The sequence below is a fragment of the Camelina sativa genome, chromosome 3 (assembly GCF_030686135.1).
Source record: "Camelina sativa cultivar CO46 ecotype springtype chromosome 3, ASM3068613v1".
NCBI classification, from domain to species: Eukaryota; Viridiplantae; Streptophyta; class Magnoliopsida; order Brassicales; family Brassicaceae; genus Camelina; species Camelina sativa.
This window is the reverse complement of record NC_141882.1, coordinates 7,339,657-7,361,780: the sequence shown is the minus strand read 5'-3', so window position 1 is coordinate 7,361,780 and position 22,124 is coordinate 7,339,657. Positions and strand designations below refer to the sequence as shown.

Genomic DNA, 22,124 nt, shown 5'->3' with positions numbered 1-22,124 from the left:
TTTTGCAATATCTTTTAAATAAAAAGTGCTCCATACAAAAAAAAATTCTAGATCCGCCCCTGCTTATATGCCCCTGATCTCGTCGGAACAAGCAAAGAGGTCATTAGCTTTTTTAAGTGTTTCATTCAGTTTCATAATTAGAAAGTTTAAGGGGTGTTATTGAACAATGTATATTTTAAAAATTTGATGTATTTTGGAATCCAACATTATTTAATTAGGTATTTGAAAAAGTATATTAAAATTTGTTATTATTGGATTATATATATATTTGATGGATTTTAGAATATGTTTAAAACACTGTTATTCAATGTCCATTGGATTTGATGTCATTTTAGATTTCAACGTATTTCACTCCAAAAAGATGAACAAACACAATCCAACATATTTCTCAAGTATTTCAATCTCTCTATCTTTCTATCTATTTTCAAAATTGATTCAGGAGATTAATGTAAGAATTAAGAAATACTAGATGGCCATGGCCAAAATATCATTGTTTACACGATCATGATCTTTTATTTTGGGGCTTGACACAATTTGCAGATCCTCATGTCAGATTCTGCCTATCCAATTCAAAGGTTGAAGCATAAGAAGAAACAGCAACAACAACAAGTTTCGGTTTTGGTACGTTTGTTACATCTTAATTCGAATGTTGTTGACTGTTGAAGAAGCAGACGTAGTCCTCTGGAAAGGCAAAGGTGGTCAATTCAAGACAAAGTTCACCACCAAAGAAACCTGGGAGAATACTCGATACCCGAGGCAGAGGGTGTCGTGGGTGGCGGTAGTGTGGTTTTCTCACGCCACGCCAAATTTCTCCTTCATTGTTTGGTTAGCCACTCTTAATCGCTTAGCAACCGGAGATAGGATGCAACACTGGCACACGCAGGTAGATATCTCCTGCTCTTTGTGCCATGCACCGCTGGAAACAAGAAACCACCTCTTCTTCTCTTGCCCCTACTCGACTGCAGTTTGAACAGGTCTCACCTCGAAGCTCCTAGCACACCAGTTCTCCACATACTGGACAACAAACTTGGCTCTTCTCACAGACACTTCCTTGGAGAAGACAACTCTGTTCTTACTGCGGTATGCTTTCCAGGCATCCATCCACACTCTTTGGAAAGAACGAAATAATCGCCGCCATGGGGAACCATCGATACTACCTACTCTATTTCTTAAACGTCTGGACAGGCTTATCCGCAACCGGTTACTCTCTCTTCCAACTAATGGAAATCACTTGGACTATATGGCTAAGTGGTTAGCAACACGCTAATTCATGATCACAAGTTGTTCTTATTTATAGATTATTTGTTTTGTTTTAAACTTTAAACACTTTAAACAAACACCTTAAGATTTTGTAGCACTTGAAATAAAAACGTTTTTTTCGAATAAATTTTATATTTTATTTAAAAAAAAAATGTTGTTGACTGTTGGAGGAAAATAACCTTTTTTTACAAAGCCCATACAATATACAATAAAATGCATGCCCACACGGTCGGTCGAATCCGGTATAATCAAACCGGGTCGTCGAAATATTATTATTACAAAGGTTTAAAAACTTTAAATAATAATACTCACTATTAGACAAATTTGTTCGTCTCCCTCCACACTCTCTCTCTCCATCCAATAAGGGAAAAAATATCTGAGCATGATAGGAAAGAAAAAAAAAAAAAAAAAAAAAACAATAAATAAGTAATAAAATAACTGAAAATTAAAATTAAAAAACAGGGGAAGAGAGAAGAAGAACATGGTCTCCAACTCCGAAGGACCAAATCGAGAAACGCGGCGAGAAATATGGTGATTTGACGAGAATCGTTTGGCTCAGAAAATTTTCGGATACCCAATTTTGTAAATTACTAATCTTTTTCTGATTTTTTTTGTCCTTCTTTTCTAATCTAGTAGTGGTGTATGGGTGGTGGTGGGAATCTCGTCGACGGTGTTCGTCGATGGCTTTTTCAGCGACCTTCTTCTTCTTCTTCTTCCAATAATAGCAATCACGAACAATCCATTCTCAATTCTTCTTCTTCTTCTCCTTCTCCTTCTAACCCCGATCATTCCGCTTCCTCTGGAGATTTCAAAGAGCTTATTATTATTGAAGATCTCGATTTCTCTGGTCTTACTCTTATCAAAGTTCCTAAACGTAATCACTTACCTCCTATGGATCCTCACAAGAAGGTACCTTTCTCATCCCTCTTTCTATGTTAAGCTGTTATCTTCTCTTCTCTTAATGTTACCCTGTCATTGCATTGGCTTCACTAAAGGATTGATTTTTTTTTTGACTTTTCTGTTCCATTTGATTGAAGATCTATCAGTTTTTTTTTTTGAAGTAAGAATGAATACATGAATAACTTGTTTATGGTGTGCAGGATACTGAGTTCTTCACGGAGTATGGTGAAGCAAACAGGTATCAGATTCAAGAAGTCGTTGGGAAAGGTAGCTACGGTGTTGTGGCTTCTGCTCTAGACTCACACACTGGAGAGAGAGTTGCCATCAAGAAGATGTTCATTATGTTTCTTCTAACTCTTTCTGTGCTTGTAAACTAATCCTTTTATGTGTGTTTGTAGGATTATGTAGCTACTCGGTGGTATCGTGCCCCTGAACTCTGTGGATCGTTTTTCTCCAAAGTAAGATTATTTTTTGTTATTGTTATTTTTCTCTGTATCAAGAAAAGGCTTCTAGTTTGATATTTTGTAGAATATTGTTCTGTGGTTCATAGTGTTGATAAGACCAACCATCTCATGCTGAGTCTACTCATGTTATATTTCAGTATACCCCTGCGATTGATATTTGGAGTGTCGGTTGCATTTTTGCGGAAATGCTTTTGGGTAAGCCTTTGTTTCCCGGGAAAAACGTGGTGCACCAATTGGACCTAATGACTGACTTTCTTGGCACTCCACCTCCTGAGTCGATTTCAAGGGTTAGTCAATCAAAACTTCTGTTCATAGTTTCTGTAGCAAATTTAATCTTATTCCATTCCATCCATCATTTGAGAGTAATTTATTCCCTGTAATGAGTTTTGCAATCTTGGAACTCTACAGATTAGAAATGAAAAGGCGAGGAGATACCTTAGTAGCATGAGGAAAAAACAGCAAGTCCCTTTCTCTCATAAGTTCCCTAAAGCTGATCCTTTGGCTCTCCGCCTTCTGGAACGCCTGCTTGCCTTTGATCCCAAAGACCGTGCATCAGCTGAAGATGTAAGTGAGAAGTAGATTTGCTTTGTTTTTCCCTTTTTTTTTTTCTTTTACCCAGACTGAAGCTCTTATATTCGTCGTTTTGATTTCCTTATTTACAGGCACTAGCTGATCCATACTTCAGTGGTTTGTCAAATTCAGAACGTGAACCATCGACACAGCCAATTTCAAAGCTTGAATTTGACTTTGAGAGAAAGAAGTTAACAAAAGATGATGTCAGAGAACTAATTTACCGAGAGGTAACAAAAAAAAAATCTTTGTATTGTTTGGTTTTGTTTCTGTATTCTTCATTGATACTAACAATCACTCGTCTTTGGATAACCAAAAATCAGATACTGGAATATCATCCTCAGATGTTGGAGGAATACCTTCGTGGTGGTGATCAGCTCAGCTTCATGTACCCCAGGTTAGCTAATTAACAGTTACAGAAACATTAAATCTTGAAAACAGAAAGTTATGAAATCAATAAAATCTTTTTTTGTTGTTACACGCAGTGGTGTTGACCGATTTAAAAGGCAATTTGCGCATCTTGAAGAGAATCAAGGTAAACCAGGAGCAGCAGGAGGAGGAAGAAGTACTGCACTTCACAGACATCATGCTTCTTTGCCAAGGTAGTGTCTTTCACAGAATCTCTCTTTCTCCTCTCTTTCTCCTCTCTCTCTCTCTCTGAGAGCATTGTGCTTTTCTGTGATTGTGTTGCAGAGAGAGAGTTCCTGCTCCGAATGGTGAAACTGCAGAAGAAACCAGTGATGTTGAGAGAAGAGCAGCTGCGGCTGTGGCTTCAACCTTGGAATCTGAGGAGGCAGACAATGGAGGAGGTTACAGTGCTCGTAACCTCATGAAGAGCGCGAGCATCAGCGGTTCTAAATGCATTGGTGTTCAGTCTAAAACTGACAAAGAGGTTAGTTAGTTAGTTAGTTAGTGAAGAAGGAAAGAAAGAAAAACAGAAGATCTTGGAAGGAACAAGAAGAAGGAGAAGTTGCTTACTATTGTTCTGTTCTCTCTGTTTTGCAGGACACCATAGCTGAGGAAGAAGATGATGAAATTGTTGCAGAGCTAACTGATAGAGTTGCTTCTCTTCATAATTCTTGAAAAAAAGATTTAGTTATTTTTGTTCTTTTCACGAAAGTTTTCTGGTGAAAAAATTGGTTTCTCCATTTTCTTCTCCCTTCTTCCACATCTATCTTCGTGGTTGGGTTTGATTGTTGTATTTAATAGTTTGGAGGTGAGAATGAAAACTTCAAATAAATACAGTGATCTCCATGTATTTTTTTTTCTTTTCTCCTTTTTAAAAGACTCATACTAATTTGAATACATTTTACTATTTTGTTTTATCAATTCGTTTCAGTACGTCTCACACTCAGGGACAAAATCTGTGTGGTTGGTATATCCGGTTAGCTTAAACCGGGATATTGGGTCTTGTATAATAAACCCGGAAGACATACTCGACTTCTTAAAAGTTAATAGTGATTAAATAAATAAAAATAAATCAGCAGTTCAGCACACATAATGGCTGTGTTAGTTGGCTTTCTAATGACGAAGACTAATCTAGAGTTTATTATTATAGTCCACGGTGTCAGAACCTAAATTGTATCATTATCCGATCTGTGTAGTATGGTCTCCATCTGAATTACTATTGTTTTTGGACTAATCTCATAAAGAAAAAGTATATTATAATTAAGAAATCATTGGTCTGGAATATAATGGTTTTTTTGATAATGGTATGGTCGAGTAAAGTGAGCTCTAGGGAGCTTACCCATACCCGCCCCACCACCAACTCCAAACAACAGCCTCAACAAGAAACTGCAAAAAGTTGAATGGCATTTTCCTTTTCCAGAACAAAGTCCATATACGCCAGATTGGTTAAGCAATTAAGCTACACTGTTCTCTTCATAATTTATTTGGAAATAATAATTAAAAATTTTACACGTCCAAAAGTCAAAAATCTAACTTCTCACTTTAATATTATAATAAAAAAGATATGCCGCCACACTTTGGAATTTGACTTCAAATTATGACTATCAGAACTCAGAAGTAAAAGAAATGGATTTCATGTGAATTATATATAGTTCAAAAATTACATATTTTCTGTTTTCATATACAGTAATACAGTTTGGACTATATTTACATTTTCAAAATTCATTGTTCAAAGTAGCTAGACATTCAAAAATATTGAACGCTTGAATAGCTTTTTAACAGTTATGATATATGAATTGCGGTTATCATGTTGAACTTCACAATTTCACATACAATTTTATTTTATTTTTGACTCCTTCTTAACATTGGGTTGTAATTTCTATCCGATTTCACAAGGATAATTTATAACTTTAAACCCATGTTAAATTGTTATATATATTTTTTTCTCAGATTTATGAGTTGTGTTCTGTAGTATGTATTCATATGCTTTCTATTAAATTTAAAATAATTCGCAATTTAGTCGTATTATTTGTTCTCTTCGATGGCTCGCACGTCGCACCAACCCACCGATCACATCACTTTATCGACAATAAAGTTTCAATGATTTTCCAAAAAAAAAAGAAAACTTTTTAAAAGTATTTTTATCATCATAGTCTCATGGTTAAGTGAATGCTTGTAATAAACATTTCTAATCAATAAAGCTAGATGTTAAAAAAAGTCTAACGTCATTCTTATAGTACCCCTTTATTAAAAATTATAGTATCCTGATAAAAATCTCAATTTACACTTGTCACTTGATTATTGGATTGTTTAAAACAAAATCAAATTTAATTAAATAACAAAATTTTATTTAAATTGTTAGTATTTATTGTTAACCGATGGAGATGCACCATTGCAACATACGGCAACTCTCTCACAACCAAATAACTCAATAATTCTCATGACGCTTGAACCCAAATAAAGAGATTTTGGGTTTATTACTAACTTTGAAACACTTTCTAATCGTTATACAAGACGGTTAAAAAAAAGGATTTGGACGTTACTATTTATAAATTGTACACGTTTTACATATGTGTGAGTTTAATTTTACCCCACAAATCAGTTTCTACTAAAGACTAAAAAGTAGACATAACTTTTTACGTAACCAAAGTTTACACATGCATGTGCTTCTTTTTCAGAAGGATTAACCACCGTGGATATGTTCCACTTGTGAGTGTCAGATTGTATACTGTAAACAGAAAAATATTGAAAATGAAATTGTTTTTCAGCCGTTCAACTTCAAGAATTCATAGTTGAGATTTCCATATGTTGGAACATGAACTAAGTTATCTTCCTTCTTCTATATTCACCGAGAATTATGGACCTTTAATTAGTTGGTCCTGTTTTATATTACCTTTTTGTACATTTGTTAGTGCTATCCATTTTCGTTAATTAGATCAAATTGTTATTTTTAGTCGAAGACCGACACGTGACTAAGATATCAAGTCTTATAGTCATCTTAATTAATCAACTATCAAATGTGACAAAAAGAGGAATCGAGAGTGTTTACAAAATGAGCAAGTTGTTGATATAAGAGGTATCGGCGGCCGGATACATATATAAATCGAGGGATCAGGGAAGTTTGGTGAAAAAGAGATGATTGGGTACTGAAATTGAGAAGCCGATGTAGTTGAGATATGAGGTCCCCTGAGAAGAGAAATTAAGAATTATAATAAGAAAGTAATACATAGTAGTTAGAACTATTTGAGGCCTTCAAGCTTTACAAAGAGAAAAAAATCTTCTTCAACAAAAAAAAGAAGAAAAAGAAAGTAGGGTATACATAAAGAAAAACTTTAATTCAACACAAGAGGGCAAGTAGCTTTTATACAAATGAGTATGGTCAACTGATGTTGATTTATCTTTCTCTCTTTTCTTTTTCTTGTCTTTTGGTTGTTGGATGTCACGTACGTGGTGGTCTTATGGATGTGGGGAAAATAACTAAATCGGCCTGTAGTAGAGAGATTCATATAAAGCTAAAGCTGAAGATAATACGTTCAAAATTTATAAAATTAGTCTTTACAAAAAAATGTTCGGACTAATAGATAAAAAAGTTAGTTAACTAGTTATGACTTAAAAACAAGAAAAAGGCTTAGTTTATAAGATAATCGTTTTAGTGGTACTATATTATTTAGAAGCAGTGAATTAAATCCATTTGAGATGAGACTATACGAGAGATTTGAAATCTTCAAAAATATATAAAATAACTGGCTCACTTTTTTGTACGTGGTACACTCACCTACCGATCCAATAATGTAAGAAAACTTACCGGTTATTATTCAGTTCCTTTTTTCTCCTTGCAAGACAATATTTTTTTGGGAAAAAGATGAACTGGGGGGAGGGGGTGTCTTAATAAAGTATAGGTACTTTGACAGAATTATGTGATCCTATATAAAGAACCTCCACAACAGCTAACTTGATCAATAATCATAGCTAATTAAGTAAAACAAAGAGGCTAGATCAGTATTCTATAAATGAAAATGGAGAAATTAGGGTATCTAATGATTTCGACCTTTTTGCTTCTATTTGCAACTCTTCTCCCTCATTCTTCGGCTTCAAACATCCGCCGATTTCACTTCAATGTAAGCAATTTTAGTTTCACTCATATTCATGTTTTTGACACCTACACTTTATTTTTGTTACTATTCATTATACACATCTTTATGAGTCATAACTATATAAAATAGTTATGTGTGATGGTAACATTTTCAATATGATCATATAGTAATCTTTTTTTGTTTTTTTTTTGGTTTTTTAGGTCGAATGGAAGAAAGTAACTCGATTGTGCCACACGAAACAACTTTTAACGGTGAACGGACAATATCCAGGACCGACCGTGGCGGTACACGAAGGTGACACCGTAGAAATCAAAGTGACTAACCGGATCGCTCACAATACAACTATTCATTGGTAAAAATTAATATAACAACAACATTTCATGCATGCATAACTTAAAACACTTACTTCTTTCTGTGAGTTCATATATTTATCGATTGATTTGGGGTTTGTGATTACGAGTAGGCATGGTTTAAGGCAATACCGGACTGGTTGGGCAGATGGACCAGCTTACATAACGCAGTGTCCGATAAGATCGAAACAATCATATACATATAGATTCAAAGTGGAAGATCAAAGAGGCACACTCCTTTGGCATGCTCATCACTCATGGCAACGCGCCTCTGTCTACGGCGCCGTCATCATCTACCCGCGGAAGCCTTATCCCTTTTCCGGCAGCCACATCCAATCCGAAATTCCCATTATACTCGGTATACAAAATATAACTTTATTTGTTCGTCTTCCTTTTCCATTAAAATATTGTACATGTCAAGTCCAATTTATTGCACACGATGTAAAATGAAAAAGATATGTGAAAATGTTGTTGTAGGTGAATGGTGGAATGATGACGTCGACAAAGTGGAGAAGGAAATGATCATGACCGGAGGTGGGGCTAAACCTTCCGACGCTTACACCCTTAACGGGCTTCCCGGCCCACTTTATCCTTGTTCTACTAAAGGTCCAACAATTTGTTCTCTTAACCGATGATTTTAAATTCTAATTCGGATAGGTTCAATTCCGGTTCCATTTCGGTTCGTTTCTCACTGATTATGATTGTGCACAGATACTTTCACGGCGACCGTAGACGCCGGAAAAACCTACATCCTCCGCATCATCAACGCAGCTCTAAACAGCGAGCTCTTCTTCGCTGTATCGAATCACACACTAACCGTCGTCGAGGTCGACGCGGTTTACACCAAATCGGTGGAAACCAAAGCAATCATGATCGCTCCGGGTCAAACCACCACCCTCCTTCTCCGCACCAACCAACTCTCCGGCGGAGAGTTTCTCATCGCCGCGACTCCTTACGTCACCTCCGTCTTCCCATTCGACAACTCAACCACCGTCGGCTTCCTCCATTACACCGGCAAAACCAAACCGGAAAAAAAATCCGAAATCACACGGCGGAGACGGCGATTAACGGCGATGTCGACGGTCGTCGCAGCTCTTCCGAACATGCTGGACACGAAATTCGCGACGAGATTCTCCGATAACATCAAGAGCCTCGGGTCGGAGGAGTATCCATGTAAAGTCCCGACGAAGGTCGACAAGCGTGTGATCACAACGATCAGTCTCAATCTCCAGAACTGTCCGTTAAATCAGACCTGCGGAGGTTACGCCGGGAAGAGATACTTCGCATCTATGAACAACGTCTCCTTCGTTCGACCTCCGATCTCGATCCTCCAGAGCTACTATAAGAAACAGAGCAAAGGAGTGTTCTCACTCGATTTCCCTGAGAAACCACCGAACAGATTCGATTTCACGGGAGTAGATCCGGTATCGGAGAACATGAATACCGAGTTCGGGACGAAGCTATTCGAAGTGGAGTTCGGGACGAGGTTAGAGATCGTGTTTCAGGGAACGAGCTTCTTGAACGTCGAGAACCATCCGTTACATGTACACGGACACAACTTCTTCGTAGTGGGAAGAGGATTCGGGAATTTCGACGCGGAGAAGGATCCGAAAAAGTACAATCTGGTGGATCCGCCGGAGAGGAACACTTACGCGGTGCCGACGGGAGGATGGGCGGCGATTAGGATCAATGCGGATAACCCAGGAGTTTGGTTTATTCACTGTCATCTAGAACAACATACTTCTTGGGGATTAGCTATGGGTTTTATTGTTAAGGATGGACCTCTTCCTTCACAGACTCTGCTTCCTCCTCCTCGTGATCTTCCTCAGTGTTAAACAAAGTAGTGGTCCGTTCATCATATCTGTTTTGAATTAGGGTTTTTTTTTTTTTTTTTTAATTTTTGAGTGTTTAATTAAATGTTAAAAATTAAAGGCTAGGATGGTGTACAACAACATATGCAGTCGACATTAGTAGCTGACATGCTATGTGGAAAGTGGGGGTTAACAAAATGGTTGGCCATAGAATGCTCTGCTTCCTCCATGATCTTCCTCAGTGTTAAAAAAAAAAGTGTTTATGATCATATGTATTTTTTAGGGTTTTGTTTTAAATATGTTTTTGAATGACGTCTCTCTAAGGTCTAATATGAAGATGGTGCGAGGATTGATGTCACGAGGTTTTAAGTAGACTCAACACAATCCATTCTGCCGAAAAATTCAGGGTAAAACTTGTGTAGTTTAGAAAGTTATCCTCATGGACGTTCAATGTCAGTTCATGAGTAAAAATCTTTAAGATCGATCGATTCTTGTATAATAATCATAAACTTTAATTTAATGTACGTTTAATAGTACGAGTCATGCAATGTCAATCTACCTCTTTATATGTTTATAATCTATGAGCTTAATTAGGTTAACTGTCTTGTATGTTTTTTTTTTTCGTTTCTTTTTACTGTCTAGTCTGTCTTGTATGTTGCAAATTAACGATATATTTCTCTGAAGATTTTAAACGATCGAGAGGAAACCTTATATTATTGTGAACGACAAATTATTTATGATTTATGAATAAAAGACCAGAAAAGAAGAAGGAAAAACATTAGAAGTATATATAGTCGTCTCTTTAACCATCAGTTGTGATGGTGGAATTGTTTGGTTGCCAATACTCACGCATAGGCTCGTTAAAAGGATAGACAATGAGCTCACGAAGGGTCATCGGCTGAACGACGTTAGTGTCCGCCCCAAAGATAAGATGCGCAAATTCTTCTTGTGCCTTCTCTGTGTTGTGACGTCCGTCGAAGAAGAAATAAGCCCTTTGGTACTCACATAGCTCCGACCGCACGTTTCCCATACCACAGCCGTACGCATCGTGCGTTCCCACACCAAAACATGACGTGTTTGACACATAAAACCCTGCTTAATTATAGTGTTTATATACTCCATTAGTTTTATATATGGAACAAGTTAACTACATGGTTTTGACCTATATTTGTTTGTCCGATTTTATTTGTTTTCTTAATTAAGTTTACAACCAAATAAAATTAATTGTCGTAACTGTATAGTTTTGGCTGGATGACAAGATGACTTACTGTAGTTGAGATTCCTACGTGTCCGACGTAGAACGGCGTTGTAGAAATCGAAGATGGTGAACTGTAAACCGGGGGATTTTTTAGCAAGGTCGTTCAACATTGGACCAATCTTCTCATTGTGTTGTTTGGCCAGATTGTTGAGCGGCTCGTGACACTCGCTGCCTGTCTTATATTGGCAAATTTAATCGCTTTTAAAGAGTATAGGAACTGCAAATATTATAAGTGTTAATTTATATCGTGAATGTATAAAAATTAACGTGTAATCATATATATCAACAACGTACGTACGTTGATGTCGTTCTTCAATTGATTAATAGTGGAGAGGACAAAAGCTTGCTGAGCAGAGGCGTCTGCATTGGGTTTGCTCTTGGTAAAGTTGAAGTAAACTTCTGTACCAATGTAAATCATAAACAGTGACTTTCCAATGAAATCGTCCGTCCAGTTTGATTTCATACTTCTAAATTTATCCACTTGCTGAGTTAGTGTCATCTACATATATACGTACAAATATATACTTGTAAGAAAATTTAAATTACGTACGAATAAATGCTTCGAAAGGAAATTAAATTAATTAAATGAGGGCTTACGAATGTTCCGGGAAGAATAGAAGCATCGGCGACGGCAAAACTGGCTCCACGTGAAATATCAACGCCAGGTTTAAACGCTGGTGGGATCTCTTTCGTAATGCCCATGAATTCAGCTATATCACCAAATTTTAAATTTATTTTATTTTTTAAAGAAAGATAGTTAGTAAGCAAGCATTGGTGTTCGAAAGAAAAGAAAAAAGTTTGTAAGCATTGAGTTCTCAATAATATACAAACTAGCTACAAGTATGTAAGTGTAACGTACCGATAAAGTCAGGGACAATGTTGCCGTTAGAAAACTTGCCATTAGGGTCATCTCGGGATTTTCCATACGGCCATTTGCTTTGGGGAGGATTTTGGTTTTCGGTGAGAAACAATTTGTTTCCAGCGTCAAAGTAGGAGTCTCCGAAAGTGAACAGTCCTACCGGCGGAATACCCTCGCCGCGGTTGGTAGCAACAATAACCTGATTATGGAAGATGGTTAGTACCAACAATTCCCCAAGAAGAGTGACCAGATTACAGTTCCCTGTCATTCTAGCTTATTAGTATATGCGATAGATGGAGATGGCACTAGGCTTATTAATACATACGAATTCGTATAACCTAGTGATTGTTGTTAAAGAGCATGAACATATTTTACGCCTTCGATTAGTCCTTTTGAAAAAGAAGCTTTAGTGGCGTGTTTGCTTTAACCTCCTGATTATTCGACGCGGTTGGTTGCAAATTGTTAGTATATGAGATCCGAACCAAATATTTATTATAAAGAAAACTGGTTGGCATGATAAGTACGGCTTCCTTTGAATAGTGTAAACCAAACTGATATTTAAAACTTAATAAAAGTAGTGGTTTTTAAACATGAAGGCACTTTAAGGGTGTTGTTTTGTCACACGATCCATGACATAAGCAAGAGTAACATCCGATTTCTGTTTCAATCATCTTCTATTTCTTTCAAAGAAAATAAACAATATATAACTGATGCTTTCAATGTAAATAAGTATTATGGTTGAATAAATTTTATTACTTTCAACTAAAAAAAAATCAAGTGATTGTTTTCGGATAGATGGTTTTGGTTTTGGCGCAATCGTGGGTTGATGTCGTTTTGTTACAAGAACTTCTTCTCTATTCAAGTGGCTTATGGAGACATTGCTTCTTGAACAATAATTATGGCATTCGATGCAGCTTCTTCTCTAAGATGTGAGAGTTCGTGTATATATGCATAATGTAATTGACAGATTTAGTAGAATTTAATTTGGGCAAAGATTGAACGAGATTAGGTTTCCAATACTCTGTTTTTATTTTGTTCTAATAATTGTGAGTCTCTCTACTCCTTCTGCGATATGTTGTCTCGATGCGATCATCCCAACAGATTTTCTTTATTCTTACTTGTGAGTTGTGTGTGACCGTGTACATGAGCTCCAAAAACCTATAGTATATGATTTTAATAAGAGTTACCACCAGTAGAAATTAGTTTACCAATCGAGTACCAAGGAACTTCCACGTGTAGAGGATGATCCTTCCTAACCGACGGCAGAAATGCTGTCACGTGGCACGATGAACAAAAGGGATCGTGGGTAACAGCTGAGACGAAGATACGACACGTATCATAATTGTGGATGCAAAAGAGTTTGAAATGGCCTATGCATGGCCTATAGGTTACACTAATCCGACCAAATCCTTCTTTTAACCTTTTCCTTCAGTTTCTTCTTCCTCTCTAGCTCGCTCATTATAACCAAGGCCAAAACTGTGTATTGTAGTTGACCCGAAAACATTAAATTTGCTATTAATGAGTACTAAACTTACTTCCGGTATCTCTCAACATTTAGTTCTGTTGTTTTACTCATTATAGGAAAGTAAAATATATTTTCATTCTCACGGTAATTTGTATCAAAACATTTTGATGTTCTATAATGTACTGATATTTTTCTTTCTTTTTATGCTTTTGATGTTAATACTGATCATGATTGGACCGACCATAGATCATACGACACGAGTGGACTGTGTCATGATATATTTTTACCATTGACGACAAAATAGATGATAGTTTATTTGTTCATTTACTTTCAACCAAAAATTTTACATTTTCTGATTCACAATAAGTATCAAGTTACGTTGTAATATTGTTTCACAAAAAATATCATTTAAGATTTAATCCTACAGTTTAGAAGTAAAAATCTTTTATATCTTTAATATTTTAATTTATAAATTAGAAAGAATACATTTTAGTGTATATATAAAAAGTATAGTAGAAATTTACATAGTTTTCTTAATTTATATGTAAAATGTTAAAATTACACTCTTTGTAATACAAATAAAGTTTATACTTTTTTTACAATACTATCATAACATTTTTAAAAAATAATTTCATATTAACTTTTTAATTCGATACATACAAAAAAATTATGTAGAAAATCTGCTACACGTGATTACACATCTAATTAACGACAAAATTTGTTAAAGAACATAACGCTCACATAATAATCCAAAAAAGAAGAAAATAACGCTTCACAATAGTTTCTTTATTTTATTTTGTTATTATAAAAACATTACACGTTACGTTTATACGTTACGTAAAAATATATACTATATATACTCCAAAAATAAAATATGTCTCACTCATAATTTTTTAAAGTTTATATATAGAAATTTTGTTCTTTCTATAGTTAACAGAGAATTTAACAATAAAAAGTTTGTATTGTGTGTTTTACTGCGCTGCAATAGATATTTCGTAAAATGTTAAAAAGAAAACATGGTAAGAAAATCAATTAATATTGTTTCAGTATAAACTAAAATAGTTATAATAATTTAACGTCGAATTAAATATCGAAAAATGAATGTATCGCCATCGTGGTTCATATTCATTGTATTTGTCCGAGGCTCTTATTAAATATTTTCCTGATGTAAGGAAAAAAGTATTTTTTACCATTTTGTTTTTTTGTGAAAGGATTTTCTATATAAACCATCACATAGATGTCCATCCGAATTCGGACATGCGATATAAACAAAACAAGGATTCTTTTAAAATAAGAATCTCTCTCTCTCTCTCTCTCTCTCTCTCTCTCTCTCTCTCTCTCTCTCTCTCTCTCTCTCTCTCTCTCCCTCTCCGTGGTTCGATGGCAGCTTCTGTTGATCCTTTGGTGGTCGGAAGAGTGATCGGAGATGTGTTGGACATGTTCATCCCAACCGCCACTATGTCTGTCTACTTCGGCCCCAAACACATCACTAACGGATGCGAGATCAAACCCTCCACCACACTCAACCCTCCAAAAGTCAACATCTCTGGCCATTCCGATGAGCTTTACACTCTCGTATGTATCCATTTTCTCACATCTATCCATTTATGTATTAATAAACATATATTTGTGTAAATATATATGCACATGCGTTACATGATTCCTTTTCATCATGATCATGGTCTACCGTCATCATTATAGTATAAACATGCATGCATATTTACTTCAGCACCATTTTTAAGATGTCCAATGCATTCGAACACAATATCTAGTTTTTTTTTTGTCTTTCTATTTATGATAAACTTCAAACATGTATATATTTAAATAGAAGTGTTTTGCTGTGATAAAACTTTCATACATGTATTATGTATACGTATTGAAGCATGAAGCATCTATCTGGAATCTATTTTCTTAATACATTAGATATACTAAAAAACAAACGTTGAAGTGCTGTACTACTTTACACATACTGGTACATTCACATAGATGTTGACGTACGTAAATTTTATATTAACATAGATAGGTGTAAATATAAGTGAGTTTCTAATACATACTTAAATGCGTTAGTCACGGTTTAGCTGAATTTTTGATTACAATAATAACGTTTAATTGTTTGAGCTAGACGACGTGTTGCATGTGTTAAAATTTCATTGGCCATCTGTAAATATAAATATTTCGATGCATGCAGGTGATGACAGACCCGGACGCACCTAGCCCAAGCGAGCCGAGCCTGAGAGAATGGGTCCATTGGTGCGTTCAAGTGACGCACTCTTGTTTTTTGTTTTGACATCAACGTGAACAATTTATTAGTCTTATAACGTATAAATAAGGGTAAAATATATTAGTCTTAGCAAAAAATAACACTATTATTATTTATTTCCAGGATTGTCGTGGATATTCCCGGTGGCACCAACCCCTCAAAAGGTATGAAAAATATCAAAGCTAAGTTCTCGATTTTGAAAACAAAACATTGCTTCTTAGGATATTCTATTACGTTAATATCTTTACTACAGTTATAACTCATGAAAGTGAACAGATTCTTACAACAGTGAACAGATTTATTGCTTCTTTCTTTTTTTTTTTTGTTAAAAAACAGGTTTATTGCTTTATATTTTAATTTGCTTGCATTATAGATAAAGTGACGTTAGTGTGCAAGGGCATTAAGAAAATGTAGGAATAGTTAATTATGTCCATGATAATGTTTTTAAATCTAATTGACTATCCGTTAGACTAATTTTTATATTATTCATTTAATCATTATTATCTTCGGACCGTGGTGCTTTCGGTTTACATATGAAAGTAATATTATAAGAATAAACATAACTTGATTAGAGAACAACGACTTCAGTATGGCACGATGTCGATTGGTCGAAAACAATATACCTAACTCTCTCATAAATTGCTTATGTTATATAATTTTAGTTGGCAATAGCCAAGTTTTATCCTGCGATATATAACATTTGCAAACCAAACATAATTCAAATTCAAATACATTATTCTTGAAGAAAGATGAACCCAATTAGTAGTTTACATCAGTTTTAACTATACATATGCTTATCTATAAGGCAGGCATATAATTAGAGTCACTAGTTAATATTCCTGTGAGGTTCAAGTTATGTCCCACAGTTGCGACATGTGGTGTCCTCTCAAACCAACATCTCATGTTTGTCCGTACGTGTACATTGATGTCTATCGACTAAACAACGTACACATGTCATCTAATAAAAAACCTTAAACACCACAAAACACAAATGAATAAACTAAAAGAAGCCGTCTTGTACGAGACGAGACTTTCTCTAGTGAAAACAGTTATTGTATCTTGCTTAATTTATTTTTTTATTTTAGTACGATGAAAAATATTTCATGTTTTGAATTTCAGGAAAGGAGATACTTCCTTACATGGAACCAAAACCACCAGTGGGGATTCACCGTTACATATTTGTACTCTTCAGGCAAAACTCACCGGTGGGTCTGATGGTGCAGCAGCCGCTGTCACGAGCCAATTTCAGCACCCGAATGTTCGCCGGACATCTCGATCTTGGTCTACCTGTGGCCACTGTCTACTTCAACGCCCAAAAGGAGCCTGCTTCACGCAGGCGCTAGTACAAGCAACAAACAAATACCATCTGCTGCAAATGAGCCCAAAATCCGGAACTTTCTGGTTTAAAAACCAAAAAGGGCCTTTACCTATATATATATAAACCAGAGCGGACAAAAATGTGGATTAATATATCAAATCACATTTTATATTAGTCCGGTTATAGCTATAGCCTATATTAAGCAATATAGCCATAAAAAGTATGTCTCTATCCGGTTATACCTATAATCTATATTTGCAGATATTTTTGTGTACCCTCCTTTTATTCTCCATATGATGGAATTATGGAGATGCTTGCTATAATATATGGTGTTCGTCTCTTTATCTTCTAATAAATTATATATTAAAGAGTTATGATGAAGCAAAGAACATATTACATACCAAAAATAACGACTATAATCGTTGGAAGAAATCTAATATACTGTGTTTCTTCTTGATTGTAGTCTTCTTGCTCTCTGAGCTTCTACAGTTTGTTTTCACTTTGAAACTCTCCGCTCTAGGTTTTGCTCCACGAATTCTCTTTGTTGTAATGTTCACATGGTTTTGAATTTCCACTATATCTTCTTCTGTTGATTCGAATTTTTCCTTCTCTATTTTCTTCTCCGAGTCTTCTTTGATTACAGAGTCTTCAAGCTTGGACAAATCGATCATTACCTCTTCTTTATCCATTGCAAATTCGTGTTCGTTAGATTTTGGTGAAGAAGAAGACACATCCACTGCTTGGCTCTTCGTCACAAAAGAATTCTCAAGTTCTTGCAAATCGTACTCTGCAAATTCCAGATTGATTTCATCGTTTTTTCTTATCTTGAACGGATTGTTGTCTGGAATGACTGAGGGATTGCTGGGCCGGATAACCTTATGATCCCTATTAGGCTGAGAAAGCAGTTTGTGTAGATCTGAATCTTGTTTGGAATACTTTGTCTCCTTCAGAACAGTGTCTAGATCGATCATAGCTTCATCTGCATTCCTTTTGAGCTCTATTCTTTCCTCATTTTCAGACAAAGAACATAACAAAAACGAGCTTCTCTTTTCCTGTTCCTTGAATGATCGAGCAGGCGGCTCCAACTGTCTCTTAGCCACCGGAAAGCGGTTAAAAGCCTCCATGGTTATGGGATCAACATTTCCTTCAGCAATTGCAGCAGCAACAGATGGTGACAAATCTCTGATGAGTTAGATGTATCAAGGTGAACAAAACTGCAAAAAAGTCTTGTAAATATGTGATGAATGATACTATAAGAGAAGATTTAAAATATTTAGGGAGGAAATGAAAAAGGATACGGTCCCAGGAACTCGAGTTGTTCAACTGGAAAACTCAGGAGGTTCTGAGAGAGGGGTTTCAAGTGCTTCAGCTTCTTAGCATCAAAGTCATATCTGCAACACATTGAATCAAAGGGAATCACAGTGTGAATCATAAAAGAATGAATACTAGCAACACCTAAGGGAGACGAGAGTTACTTACATACGAGCATGCTGAAAAACTGAAACTGCTTCCGCAAAAGAGCTGGAGTAATCATCAGGAAATAGTTTGCCCTTTTTCGTCTTGAGAACTGACAAAACCTACAGTATTGTTCCCACATTTAGATGTCTTAGGCTTTTTGCTTTAGTGATGGGAGAAAGTATCAAGCAATCATCGGAGAAAGTAAATGCTTACGCGTTCTACACTCTGGTACTTGGAGATGAATGCATGAGCTCTTGAAATGCCAACACCAGGAACCGAGGGGAGAAAATCACATCCCGCTAGTACGCACATTGCTGTAAAGAGACCAGACCAAGAACAATCATCAACAATGTATCGAAGAATGTTGGGAAGATTACATAATATAGTATAATACTAACCAGTGAATAGCTCTTGATCAAAATTCTGGAACGAAGGCTTTTGATCAACGGCTTGGAAAACATTATCAAGAATTAGTTCCTCCCCTTTACCATACCGGTCCATCTTAAAGATTACCTTTTACCAAACAGATGTTGGGGAAACATATCATACATTGCTCTTAAAACACTTATTATGAACTTTGTTTATTTTGCAAGAGAAGAAAATCTTACAGCTTTGCAGCCATATGCAAGTAAATCGCTGTCCTCAGTTATAACAGCAGCAATCCCGCCTTGTTCCAGTTCGAGGCTGGATAGGTAAGCTAGCTGAGCATCAGCCTCATATGGAGCTACAATAAATTCGACGTTCTCTGAACTCAGAACCTGTGAAGTTTTGTTAGGGTCTAAAGAAAGTCCATTTTATTATAAAGAAAATATACTCAGGTTAATAAACAATCCATACCTGAATCAATTGATGAGCCATGGATGATGTTACACTGACAGCTCTCTGCATATAGTGATGACAATGGGCATGAGCTCACACAATATCATAGTCTCGACTAAATTCCATAAGCAGAGTACAGGATCAATTACTGACTAAACACACAAACCAACACATCAATGATGCCTAACTAGACTTAAGAATCAAGATGAACATGTTATGTTTGATTGACTCAAATTCAGACACAAAAAAAAAAACGGATAAAGAGAAAAACTTAGTAATAATATGTGCTTCCTAGTGAATCCCAAACTAGTCACAAAGCTTTCATAGCTAGAAGCTCTAAAGGAAATCAGTTATAATACAACTCATTGATATAAGCCATTGAAATGAAAAGAGCTAAGCACCTGAAAAAGATGAGTAGCTAGCTGCTAATTAGCAGCGTTAGCAACTCAAAAAGGCAAACAGTTATACAACTTATAGACTTAAGCAATTGAAATAAGAAGTAAGCACCTGAAAAAGCTCGGTCGCAGCTCCAACATTCCCTTCCTTAAGCTTAACCATTGCAGCGTCAAAGTTAGCCTTTCGCTTCCTGGTAATCAAAATCAAAGCCAAAACGATTAGTTATAATGAGAAACGTTCATTAAGGAAAAAGAAAGAAAGAAGATATGAGAAAACAAGAGAGGGAGAGAGAGTTTGCCTTTGACGTTCATCACCAGTGGCAGCCTTGCAGGGCATATGACCACCATCGAGAACAACGACAGGGATGATCTCATAGTGTTGAAGAAGGTTGACTCTGTGCATGAAGTAATCAATGTACCTCAGCTTCTTCTTCCCATCAGTATCTAAACACAGCTCCATACTACATGAGTATGCTGTAGAACAAGAATCAAATTAAGTCATGGAATTTAAAGTATCAGCTCGAAAACGCATCAATTAGTTTCCACATTCGAAATATCCATTAGTTTTGTGTATTCATTACAATTTTAAGGTTCACTAACAGATTTAAAAAAAAAAAAAAAAAAAAAAAAAAAGCAACTTTATTTGGACCAAGCACGAAATAAAGGAGATTGAAGAGAGCACGAAGCTTACCTCCTTTGTGAAGCCATGAATATGCATCGATTCCCACCTGCAATGTGTTAAAAAGGTATTATTTAAAAACTTGATTTTTTTTTTTAATTTTAATGGAGATTTTACCAACCCAGACGGAAGGATTAACGGAGACTAAAAATCGAAATGAAGAAAACAAATAGGAGGGAATTACTCGTTTCCCGGCGTATTTCTGGATGTGAATGGGAAGGATGTAAGGCTTCATGAACCTGAGAAGATCCTTTATGCCCATTTCCGCTTTCTCCTTATCTTCTCTTCTTTTTCTTTTTAGGGTTCTTGAGTATTTTTCTTTCTTTATCTTTTTTTTTTTTTAATCTCCGGTCTCGCTAGCTTCCGAGTGAGAGTAATTAAAAAAAAAAACACAAGTTAAAAAAGATAACCTTGGCGCGAAATGCCAATGGCGGGAGTGAATCAAAATACGACAAATGCCACGTCAGCAACTATTTCACTATACACCAGTTTTCGCGACAAGAAGCAAGCAACTGTTGAGAGTTGCAATCTAATCATGTCTAGTACTTTCATATTAGTTCGTTGACTTCGTTCATTCGTTGCAGCCTGCAGGTGCTCAATTATTTTCTAATTTCAAATCATTTTAGTAATTTTTTTTTTGTCAAGGATCATATTAGTATATGATTTCAAACTATTAATATTTTTAGATTTAATCTGTGAATCATATATAATTTAGTAATTTTAACTCGTGGTATATTGCAAAATAATTTTTAATTTTTACATATAATGATTTAGTTTTTTTTATAGTTTTTAATTTGATATTAATAAAATTCTATGAATTAGATTTTTAGTTTGTTCAAAATTTAACCTGTATTATATATGTAATTTAGTATTCAATTGTATATTTAAATATATAAGTCATCATACGTAGAAATTACGCCAATATCTATCATGACTCGTTCCACCAAATTTTGTTTTCAATTTTACATTATAAATTATTGTTAAGGATATATATAATTATAACTAATATAATTTATTTATATTATGCTAACTAATATAGTTTGTGAAAGATAGAGAGAAAGAGTAATATTATATTTTAGCAAGGAATATGCCATTTTTTAGATTGGTTGGTATATTAAGAAGAAAATAAAACAATAAAAGATTGACCTAGTTTTCTCTCTGGCCGCCTCCTTTAGCACAAAGCCTTCGTTAAGCCTTTGACCGGCGCGTGGTGGCTCATATAGCACCGGTGTCGGTCACCTCTTTTAAATTTCATGCTTAGTTTCTAGCCTTTGTCTTTGTATTCTACGGTTGAGGAAGCGTGGAGATTTTGGCGATGTGAATCTGAAGATTTGAGATCGAGAGCTAGTGAGATATTGTCCTTGTTTCCGGATTCTTCGAATCTGTGGGTTGTTGGTGAGCTCGGGTTGCCGTTGCTGTTCGCTATTCACGGAGTGGAGGCTCAGATCTATTCGCTGGTTCACTTTGGTTGAGAATACGCGACAGTGGAGATCCTTGTTTCCTCCTGCGACGGCTCTTCTTCCTACCTTCATCGACAAATCTATGCATCATTGGATCTCTGACTCTCCTTTATCTTGGTATTTCGTTTGCCTCTCCTCTCTCCTTTTTGTGTCCCCTGTTTGCTCTGATCAGATTGTAATTGTTTAAAATCTGGTATCATTAGAGCTCAGGTTTAGTAGCCTCCCTTGTTTGGGCTGTAGTCTCCCTCGTTTGGGCTAAGTTTCTCTTCCTCAACTATTTCTCTTTGTTAGTTTGA

General features: G+C 35.7%; 4 protein-coding genes and 1 pseudogene across 6 annotated transcripts; 3 read left to right on the top strand and 2 right to left on the bottom strand.

Annotated features, from left to right (window-relative positions):
* Positions 1–1,576: 1,576 nt before the first annotated feature.
* Positions 1,577–4,523, top strand: LOC104775928 (mitogen-activated protein kinase 8). 2 transcript variants are annotated; one of them, XM_087508629.1, is made up of 11 exons: positions 1,577–1,791; positions 1,894–2,169; positions 2,361–2,427; positions 2,559–2,618; positions 2,762–2,911; positions 3,033–3,188; positions 3,287–3,424; positions 3,518–3,591; positions 3,680–3,796; positions 3,888–4,086; positions 4,200–4,523. In XM_087508629.1, the coding sequence occupies exons 1-11, from the start codon at positions 1,742–1,744 to the stop codon at positions 4,275–4,277; spliced, it is 1,365 nt and encodes a 454-aa protein (XP_087364755.1). In that variant the 5' UTR covers positions 1,577–1,741; the 3' UTR covers positions 4,278–4,523. The 2 variants fall into 2 exon arrangements, with proteins under 2 accessions (XP_087364755.1, XP_087364756.1); XM_087508630.1 differs by having other exon boundaries at positions 1,587–1,791; positions 1,897–2,169.
* A 2,896-nt stretch (positions 4,524–7,419) lies between these two features.
* Positions 7,420–10,166, top strand: LOC104775927 (laccase-1-like). The gene is made up of 5 exons (XM_010499890.3): positions 7,420–7,720; positions 7,897–8,048; positions 8,160–8,404; positions 8,524–8,652; positions 8,758–10,166. Exons 1-5 carry the CDS (start codon positions 7,613–7,615, stop codon positions 9,879–9,881), a joined length of 1,758 nt encoding a protein of 585 aa, XP_010498192.1. The 5' UTR covers positions 7,420–7,612; the 3' UTR covers positions 9,882–10,166.
* A 374-nt stretch (positions 10,167–10,540) lies between these two features.
* Positions 10,541–12,309, bottom strand: LOC104775926 (GDSL esterase/lipase ESM1-like; annotated as a pseudogene). The gene is made up of 5 exons (XR_015595319.1): positions 11,975–12,309; positions 11,713–11,825; positions 11,414–11,614; positions 11,126–11,332; positions 10,541–10,949 (listed from the first exon to the last, which is right to left on the bottom strand). The product of XR_015595319.1 is annotated as a GDSL esterase/lipase ESM1-like (transcript).
* Positions 12,310–14,811: 2,502 nt separating this feature from the next.
* On the top strand, positions 14,812–17,357 carry LOC104775925 (protein MOTHER of FT and TFL1-like). Its single transcript, XM_087508627.1, has 4 exons — positions 14,812–15,014; positions 15,628–15,689; positions 15,823–15,863; positions 16,819–17,357. Exons 1-4 carry the CDS (start codon positions 14,820–14,822, stop codon positions 17,040–17,042), a joined length of 522 nt encoding a protein of 173 aa, XP_087364753.1. The 5' UTR covers positions 14,812–14,819; the 3' UTR covers positions 17,043–17,357.
* LOC104775924 (exonuclease 1-like) lies at positions 17,358–20,781 on the bottom strand. Its single transcript, XM_010499886.3, has 11 exons — positions 20,553–20,781; positions 20,381–20,417; positions 19,989–20,163; positions 19,802–19,880; positions 19,313–19,357; positions 19,084–19,233; positions 18,874–18,988; positions 18,689–18,789; positions 18,497–18,594; positions 18,316–18,408; positions 17,358–18,199 (listed from the first exon to the last, which is right to left on the bottom strand). Exons 1-11 carry the CDS (start codon positions 20,628–20,630, stop codon positions 17,431–17,433), a joined length of 1,740 nt encoding a protein of 579 aa, XP_010498188.1. The 5' UTR covers positions 20,631–20,781; the 3' UTR covers positions 17,358–17,430.
* Positions 20,782–22,124: the final 1,343 nt, after the last annotated feature.

Bases quoted from the DNA above. Each gene is read 5' to 3' on its own strand.
- LOC104775928 (XM_087508629.1), top strand. From the start codon at position 1,742: ATGGTCTCCAACTCCGAAGGACCAAATCGAGAAACGCGGCGAGAAATA. The intron at 1,792-1,893 runs GTGATTTGACGA...TTTCTAATCTAG, and splicing joins GAAACGCGGCGAGAAATATG to TAGTGGTGTATGGGTGGTGG. The intron at 3,797-3,887 runs GTAGTGTCTTTC...ATTGTGTTGCAG, and splicing joins CATCATGCTTCTTTGCCAAG to AGAGAGAGTTCCTGCTCCGA.
- LOC104775927 (XM_010499890.3), top strand. From the start codon at position 7,613: ATGAAAATGGAGAAATTAGGGTATCTAATGATTTCGACCTTTTTGCTT. The intron at 8,405-8,523 runs GTATACAAAATA...ATGTTGTTGTAG, and splicing joins CGAAATTCCCATTATACTCG to GTGAATGGTGGAATGATGAC. The intron at 8,653-8,757 runs GTCCAACAATTT...GATTGTGCACAG, and splicing joins TTATCCTTGTTCTACTAAAG to ATACTTTCACGGCGACCGTA.
- LOC104775924 (XM_010499886.3), bottom strand. From the start codon at position 20,630: ATGGGCATAAAGGATCTTCTCAGGTTCATGAAGCCTTACATCCTTCCC. The intron at 19,881-19,988 runs GCAAACTCTCTC...TTTGATTACCAG, and splicing joins ACTGGTGATGAACGTCAAAG to GAAGCGAAAGGCTAACTTTG. The intron at 18,989-19,083 runs GTAAGATTTTCT...GTTTGGTAAAAG, and splicing joins TTGCATATGGCTGCAAAGCT to GTAATCTTTAAGATGGACCG.
- LOC104775925 (XM_087508627.1), top strand. From the start codon at position 14,820: ATGGCAGCTTCTGTTGATCCTTTGGTGGTCGGAAGAGTGATCGGAGAT. The intron at 15,015-15,627 runs GTATGTATCCAT...CGATGCATGCAG, and splicing joins CCGATGAGCTTTACACTCTC to GTGATGACAGACCCGGACGC. The intron at 15,864-16,818 runs GTATGAAAAATA...TTTGAATTTCAG, and splicing joins TGGCACCAACCCCTCAAAAG to GAAAGGAGATACTTCCTTAC.